Source organism: Durio zibethinus, chromosome 28, assembly GCF_047325235.1.
Source record: "Durio zibethinus cultivar Kanyao isolate XHJ-2024 chromosome 28, ASM4732523v1, whole genome shotgun sequence".
Classification (NCBI taxonomy): domain Eukaryota; kingdom Viridiplantae; phylum Streptophyta; class Magnoliopsida; order Malvales; family Malvaceae; genus Durio; species Durio zibethinus.
Genome location: NC_143189.1, coordinates 2,847,681 through 2,856,639, shown reverse-complemented (window position 1 = coordinate 2,856,639; position 8,959 = coordinate 2,847,681). Strand labels below are relative to the sequence as shown.

The window sequence follows — 8,959 nt, the reverse complement described above, 5'->3', positions numbered from 1 at the left end:
TTATTTTAATTAATAAAATATCTCAAATTCGAGTTTGAGCTCGAGCATAAATAATTGAACTTTTATCGAGTATATGAATCAAGCTTATTTTTATATATTAAACGAGCTTAATCGAATGAATTTGAGTAATTCGATTTCGATCACGAATAGAATCGAGTTAGAAAAATAAAACTCGATCGAGTTCAAGTTAAGTATTGAATCACGAGTTGAGAGTCGAACTCAAGTTTAAACTTTTTATTTATCTACTCGACTCGATTTGATTACACTCTTAATCATTAGTATTAACGAAATTTTAAATTTAAATAGTGGCTTAACACATTTCACTTTTTTTTTTTTTTTTTGCCATTCTATTGAATTTGAGAGAAAAATTAAGACATTCAATGAATTAATAAAATGTCCAATCATAGTATTACCACGAAAAACAATTATATTACTAGAAAAGACATCACTAACACTTTTATGCATTTTCAATTACTAAATTCATAATTAAAGTTCTTTATGGTTTCATCAAAATAAAGATATAATTAAAAGAAAATTAGGGTTTTATTCAAATAATTCATTCATCATTTTTAAGAAATATGATTTTAATAAAGCAAGATTCAGTTCTTATAATTATTGTTTTTTTAAGTTTTTAATTTATCATTAAATTTCTCTTATTTTAAAATATATTTGATTAAAAAAATATTATACGCTTAAATTATATTAAATTTATAATTTTTAAATATTAATTTTAATGATATATTAATTGATTGAAGATATAATCTATGATTATTTTTATTTTTTAAAATATTAACTTATTTTATAAAAAATAAATAAATCTATCCATATTAGTCAATGTTTTATATTCAACAATAACCAGATTCAATGAAGGAAAATAAAAATTAAAAAAAAAAAACCCATAAGTTAAAAACATAACATAAATTGAAATTCAACTCGAATTCTTAAGGAATATTCTTTTTTTTTTTTTTTTTTTTGCATTAAAAGGACATACATTAGTATATTTAATTAGATAGGTTCGGTGAGATTGCCTTTCCTCATTGCTATTTAAAGAGAATACAAAACCAGAAAAAAAAAAGAACGAAAAGGACAAAAAGAATAAAAAACAGTGGCTGCTAATGATTGGTGCTATCACCTCAAAATTGAAAAGGAAGGAAGATACATTGAATTAGAGCTCGTGAGCAAAATTTCTGACATTTGCGGCCAAATGGCACAAAAACATCGTACACTCAAAAGAATCAAACATTCTAGGCAAAAACACAGCTGCAACAACAACAGTACTCAAGTACACAAGAACAACTTCAAAACAAACATTGACGGCTTGGTTTGTTCTTAACTGCTGCCTTCTTCTCTCTTTCACTTTCTCATGCTAAACCCAAACCCGAACCCCCAGGCCCTGGTGAAGGTACTCCCCCCAAGTCTCTGTCTCTATTTTTTTTTTTTCTTTATCTTAAATTACACTAAAATTTATGCTTTTCTTTTTACCTTTTAAATTTTGATATCAACAAAGACAGTTTATAAGATTCTGGTATGATGGGTTCATTTTATTGCTATTTTCACATGCTTTAGTTCTTCTTATTCTTCTTCTGTTTCAGTTTTAACTGGGATTGGTTTTGACTCTAATCTGTTATGCAATCACATGACATTAGTGAGCATTGTTTTCTGTTTGTTTCCAGGGAAAACCCAGAAGGATCAAAAAGTTTATATTTATTATGCATAAGCCCATATTTAGTTTTTAATTTCTGTGGTTTAGTACTTTAATTTAATTAAATCCTAAGGAAACAAGAAATTCTGTTTGAAACCCTTTTGATTGTTAAGGATGTGCAAATCTGAATACACCAAGGAATCGCTTTACTTGATTGTTTTTCCTCTTATTCTTATTTTTGAGGATTTAGGATGATGTTGTTTTGTTTAATTTGTAGTCTTGCATTTATGTTTTGTTTGTGATAGGTGCAATTTCTTGAGCTTGGAGAGGAAAGGATTAATTAACTACCAGTGCCTTGCATATATATAGCTGCCCTTTGGGTTCTCGTAGGACTGGATTTTGTAATTGGTGCAGAGACAGGAAATTGTTTTTGAATGCTCTATCATAAAATTGAGTAACCTGGACTGTTCTTAGGAGTTGGTTGTTTGATTTCATGTCAAAGTTTTTAGTTGTCTAGAAATTGAATTCTTTAATCTTTCAATCTGGTAATCTATTGGCTGGTTGATTCAGAGTTTTGTTCCTCTGATCTAATCATGCCAGTGGTTCAGAAACTGTATGACACTTGCAAAGAATCCTTCTCAACCAATGGTCCTATATCAGAAGAAGCTCTGGATAGTGTTTGTGCTATTTTAGGTGAGAAAGTTACTTTTATGTTACTTTAATTGAAAGTTTCCTTATGAAGGCTGTAAACTTCCATTTCATTGAAATAATTTTAGGGTCATCTAGCTAGTATATGCATATTCTTTTAACACTTTCACTTATGCCATTCCAGATGAATTGAAACCTTCCAATGTGGGTCTCGAACAGGAGGCAAAACTATCACGTGGATGGAATGTTTTGATAAATGGAAGCAACGGGAGAAAAGGGCAAAATAGAAATCATCAGTATCCACCTGCAGTAAAATATTTACACTTGCATGAGTGTGACAGATTTTCTGTAAGCAATCTAATAGTTGCATGCTATAACTGCTATTGTATTTGTGCATCTGAACTTCTTAAAATGATCTTCACTAGGAAGGAGCTTTTCTTTCTTCTCATTTCGGGGGGGGGGTGGGGTTGTGACTAAAATTTGATTTCCTTCATCAATGACTCATGCTTTGTGCATTTTGGTGCTTTGCCGCAGATAGGGATCTTCTGTATGTCACCTTCCTCTGTCATACCACTTCATAATCATCCTGGAATGACTGTTCTGAGCAAGGTTCTGTATGGTTCGCTTCATGTGAAATCATATGATTGGCTTGATTTGCCTGGTCAAGCTGATTTATCTCAAGGTGCCCTTTCTATCTGTTGAGTTTCTACATGGTTTTTTTTATTAAAATAGTGGCAATCGCATGATGTTTTAAAATAGGATTTTCCTTTGTTCAACTTAACGCGATCATTTGTTGTTGTTGAATTCTAATAATTTTTAGAAGGTTGAGAATGTTATGGCTTGTTTTGCTAGCAAATAGCAGAGATCAAGATGAAATTAAAGTATTGTCCTCTGGTTTCTGGAATAGTAGTGTGTGGATATTGGTGTCTAAGAGTTGATGTATTAGAAGAGAAACATTCTCAAAGTTAAAAAGTAAGCTTAGACATAAAACCTTGAAACCTCATGGCTGCATGAAAATAAAAAAGTAAACAATGGTAAATAATATGCTGGTCTACACTTATTTTTTTCTGTTTCAATGCAATATGTTGATATCTATGCTGTACTGATTACATTCAAATAACTATGTAGAAGACTATTCTAGTATTAAAAGTTGTATTACTTACATAGTTTGTTATAGTCCAACGTCCATATCATCTTCCTTGATCTGTGTTACTCTCTGCCTCATGGTGCATGGTTAGTTTGGGATAAACTCAATCACTGTATTTCATCTTATTTTCTCCAAACGTGTTTATGCTCCTTTACTTTTATATTTCTTCAATATGGAATCGTTGTATGTCCTTCGTGCTTGCTTCCTCCTGCTTGATGCCTGTATGTTTTTGTGTGCGCCTACATATTGAAGGAAAAATGTCATGTTGGATCAGAACTTTAGAGCTGTCAATGAAGTGTAATTCTATAGCCGACCACTCCAAACATACTAAAAAATATATAATTAATTTGTAATTTTTATTATGATTAAAACCACTTCAAACCCATTCAAATGTATTGCTCTTTGAGCTGTTGCAGGTTTCTTAAGATTGTTTTGAACTTTTAATTGGTAGAAAATAGTTGATCCTTTGACTTTGTCTGAGCAAAGATAAGATACATGTGCCAGTAGAGCATATCCTGCTTCCTTATGCTCACAAGATTTGCAATGATTATCCTTTTTAGACAATCAAAATTCTGACAGCTGTGATGTATTTGAAATTATTCAAAACCATAACTTTGTTTCAAATTGAATTGATTATTATTGCTGCTTCATTTCAATATGCATCTGGGGGGGGGGGGGGGGGGTGTTTCTCAAATAGGATCTTGTATGAGACAAATTTTTATTTTTTACAGCCATCATTTCCTACCATTATTAAAGCAAATAACCTAATTTATCATTTCCTCAGCTGTGTTATGTTTTTAAGACTTTATTTTAATCATGGAATAGAGAAGTGCTTTGAAGAGGTAGTTGCTTATATGAATTTCTGAAAGCAGAACAACGTCTCTTCTTTAATAGATTATGCATCTTTCATTCATTCATTACTATCTATTACTATTTGCAATGTTAAGATATAGTTCAGTCAAAGCTCTTCAAATTGATACTTTCCAGCATTTGGTATCTATTGTGAAGTACGTTTGGTTGTCAGATTAAGCTTAAAAGTCATATTGCTATTCTGCAAGAACTATCATTTGGAAGAGTCACCTAGATGTTAAGATTGAACAATTCATGGCTCCTTGTGATAATGAATACTGATAAATTCAGACATGCATGCATTTCCCAGTAGCTTAAGCCAAGAATATATAGTATCCTTGGTATTAGTTGTAACTGGTGGTCTTGGTAATTGAAGGTATATCAGACCCCCAATGTTTTAGAGTTCTGTTTAGGATGACTCATGGTTATTTGTGGGTGCTGTTTTGTGCTAGGCAGGAAACTTTTAAGAGAAAAAAGTGTTTACCTTAAGACCATTACAACCACCTCAACTGCCCTGAAACTTTGTTACTTTTCTACTGATGCAACCACTTCTGCTTACTCCACATGGTTTTTATCTCCAAGCTTCCCTTAACTCAAAGCTTTTGGCAATAAAGCATGGATTATTATCAATGCTTTGTGGTGGCCATTGGCCTTTTTGTTGCTCTCAAGATTATGCACACACTAGATAGTTGGGAATTGGCTGTTTTGCTGATGATGTTGGTTAGTTGATTGACTGGGCCTCCTTGAGGGTGCAAAAAACCCTGGAAGCATGTAAATCTGATACAGAGGCTATCTATATGAAATTTGGATAGTGTAGACATTTAACCCATGAATGCTTAATTTCTTTCAACAGTTCGACAAGATCACAGGGTGTTTTCTTGTCTAGCTTGTGGTTTTCTTGTTCCAAGGGGATATTATGCAACAGCATGAACAGGATCTGAAACACATAATATGCTTACTGACATCTGACTCTCAACCCCTTGGCCCAAAAAAAGGAATCTTTCTCAATAAATTCGGTTGATTAGGATAAAATTGTATCCTATAGTAGCTGTACACTTTAATTTCGAGGAATGCTGCTTTAATATTTTAACACTCATCTCCTTCTGTGTAGGTTTTCGATTTTATAAATTTCCTTTGTACTTGGATATTTGAGCTGTGAAAATTTGAAAGGATCAAATAAATTTTCAACCACTATATTTATATATGCTTGAGTTTTTTTATATTAAAGACTTTTAATTCTCTGTTGGTTGATTTGGTTCTATATACGGGCCACCATTTAGCTGTACATTTTTTTAATCTGCCCATATGGTTGCATGGCCAAATGAGCTCCCCATTTTCTCTAGAAAACCTTGTTTAGTCCTCAGCTTTTGCAAGACAAAATGGGTTGATATTGCATTTGTTTTGTAGTTGTATTAACTAATTTTTTGGCCTATATATTGATTTGAGAAACAACAAATGCATGAAAGTTATAACTTCATTTGAAAAAAAAATTCTTTCCCAATTTTCTTCAAGAATTAACTCTTGATTGGTGAAAATTACAGCAAGACCTGCAAAACTTGTTAGAGATTGTGAAGTGACTGCTCCCTCTGGAACAACAATTCTTTATCCGACCACTGGTGGCAACATTCATAGCTTCAAAGCTTTAACTCCATGTGCACTGTTTGATGTTCTTTCACCCCCTTACTCTTCAGAAGATGGGCGTCACTGCTCTTATTTTAGGAGAATCCATCAGAGAAATGTGGAAGGTACTAAATTTTCATCTATTCATACTAAATAAATTTGTTTAATTCTGATTAACCAGTTTTCTCCATTTTTCTTCTCCAAAAGGTGTTGATCAGTTGTGTGGTATTAATCCCTCTAAAGTGGCTTGGTTGGAAGAGATTCAACCACCTGAAAGCTTTGTGGTCCGCAGGGGACAGTATAGAGGCCCCATTATTAGACAATAAAGTGATTTTGGAGAGGACCATACCATTAGTCATATTGGCTCTATAAAATAAGAACCATTTCACACATTGTTGGAATGTTAACTGTCAATTCTGGTGGCAATAAATCTTGTCATTAGCTACTTGAGGAATCTGTTTGTATGTATTATACAAGTGTTTTATATGCCTGCTTAATGGTGAATGTCGATAGAAAGAACATGTTCTTCCTAATATCAGAGTTGTTGTCGAGAATTTATTGCTAAACAATGCATATTATTTTATCTTTGCTTTATGAAATTTTCTCATAGCTTTACTTTCTGGTTGGATTGTTTTTCCTCTTCTTTATCTTACATTTTATGGTATAGGCATGGAGGGTTGTTATGTGAGTAGGTGTCAAGAAAAGAAATAAAGGAAAAACTACTACTACTGCTACTCTGCTACTCTGCTACTGCTATTCCTTTTCATAGTAAATGTAGAGAAAGACTAGTGTAAAGAGAAACTGCACAAGAAGTACGCCCCACTAGCTGGAACCTAATGGGTTGCTGGAGTTGAATTCCTTCTGATAACATAAGCTGAGGAAATGGTTGAGACCAGATGGGCAGTTGCTTTATGAACCCTCTTACGTCCTAATCAATGATTACTAAATCCAACAACCTGACTACGATGCAGTTAAATGTTTGGTTTACACTTTTCACTCTGTTGAAGTAGATGCCTGAAATTATTTTCCAAATCAAGCACCCATGACAGTACTGTCTACTGGACAAGGCTGAAGCCAAACCACATGTTAAAAAGTGCAGAAACCAACCTTTTTTTTCCAGGTTTTCTACATTTGAAAATCATGTTTGGTAATCATTGCTATCCTGGAAAATCATCAGTGTTTTATCTATTAATTTTTACTTCTAGTTGATTGTACAACCTGCAAGTTACACTCATAAAACAAAATTAATACCAGGGAAGGGAGGCCCTATGAAAGTAGTTGAAGATGATAAGTTTCACAAAAGTGGAAAATTTTCTTAAGTCCTTAAAACAGGAAAACAGTAGAAATTTTATGTGGTGCTGCACGGTTCGACCTACATGTACTGTTGTTGCCGTTAATAGGCCGTGAGCAAAATTGAACAGTGCGGATTGGCAGGCATTGAAAATTTCAGAGGCCAGTCCACTTTCAGAGTTTGGTTCTATGTGTAGGTACGAGCAGTATTGAAAATGTGGACCTTGGTGGCTTGTGCTTTATAAACTCCATGCTGGGAAAAACATTTCTGAGCAATCAACCAGGACCCTGTTTTTACAAATAATGAATTTGTTTATACAAATGAGAAAAAGACAAGTGAGAATGTTCCCCATTAACTTTCCTCCTCTATCCCACATGGGTATATCGACCTTCTTCTTCAATGCATTTCTCCAACTTATACATACCATTCAATTCCCTAGAATAATGGCTGAAACTTCACTGTTTTCTTCATTTCTTCACATTTTTTGGTAGTTAATATAAAGAAGATTTATTTCAAGTAGCGTATGGAATTTTATATAAGTGAGTTCATATATTGTTACTTTCCTCCCTATTAATCTCTCTTTAACTTCCCCCATGTGCAAGCCTGCTCTATGTAGTTGCATATATTGAATTGCGAGAGTTTATTTTGCAATGGGCCAGCAAGGCACATGGTGAAATCAATTGAAAATGGCCTGTAATTTTATATTACTACTATACTTTTCTTCAAAAAGTGGAAAACCGAGATGATGATGATGAAACAGAAAAAAAGCAAAAGAAAAAAGGAATGCATGGAGGAGGGTGGGTGGGTGGTTAGGTTTTTAGCCAAATAATATCCAGTGTCAACATGAAAAAGCTCTTCCCACCTTATTTGTATAGTAACTAAGCAGCAGATAGAGGAATAAGAAATGTTGTTTTCATCTGAAGGGTTTCATGTCAGGACCTTTTTCACCAGACGAGTCTTTTCCTACTGATTTGAGAAAAGAAAAATTCTCATGCCCTGGATTGGATTAATATTTATGAAAGTAAATTAAAGTTCAATCTAGCTACTACTATTTGAATTTCATCAAATGATGTTGACAGAAATATTTAGGTTTATCAGCTTGCAATGAATTTTAGTCCATTTCATTTGAATTGAGAATACAAATTATATATAGTAATGCTTTTTTTTTTTTTCTAAATGAAGATCCCATATTCACCAGCAACTTCTCTACCATTAATTAATTGCAAGTAAACCAATAATGCCACAAGACGAGGTTGGTAAGGCTGCATATACCAAATGAAAAGAAAAGGAATGAACTTGTTTAAGTCTATTTCTATTTCCCATCTGGTCCTCCCCCCCCCCCCCCCCCCCCCCCACTCTTCAAGGGCACATGCTTGTCAAGTGCTTCTTTTTTGCTTCAACTGCTTTGTCAACATTTAAAATAGATCTAATTTTGATGAGGATCTCATTGTTTTAATAGCCTTTAAATTTGCGATGTAGCAGTATATCAGACTACATTAAATTGAAACTCTCGTGTGAATTATACAAAAGTTATAAGATGACACTTGTTTCTGGATAATTAAGTTACATTTTCCTTTATTTTCCATATTTCATTATCATGCATTCCTTCTTGCAGAGAAGAAATGATGCTTCACATATAAAAAAATTGTATAAAGCAAATGTTAAAAAATAGGTAAATCTTTATGTTTAATTTAATTAATTTATACAATTATACTTAAAATATAACATTTAACAATATAAAAATTCGAATCTCAACACTTAA

At 33.0% G+C, this 8,959-nt stretch overlaps 1 protein-coding gene across 2 annotated transcripts; it reads left to right on the top strand.

The window, feature by feature from the left end:
* Window positions 1-1,241: 1,241 nt before the first annotated feature.
* Window positions 1,242-6,521, top strand: LOC111280780 (plant cysteine oxidase 4-like). 2 transcript variants are annotated; one of them, XM_022868246.2, is made up of 6 exons: window positions 1,242-1,402; window positions 1,948-2,335; window positions 2,475-2,638; window positions 2,825-2,972; window positions 5,828-6,031; window positions 6,114-6,521. In XM_022868246.2, exons 2-6 carry the CDS (start codon window positions 2,236-2,238, stop codon window positions 6,230-6,232), a joined length of 735 nt encoding a protein of 244 aa, XP_022723981.2. In that variant the 5' UTR covers window positions 1,242-1,402; window positions 1,948-2,235; the 3' UTR covers window positions 6,233-6,521. The 2 variants fall into 2 exon arrangements, with proteins under 2 accessions (XP_022723981.2, XP_022723983.2); XM_022868248.2 differs by having other exon boundaries at window positions 1,267-1,402; window positions 2,213-2,335.
* Window positions 6,522-8,959: the final 2,438 nt, after the last annotated feature.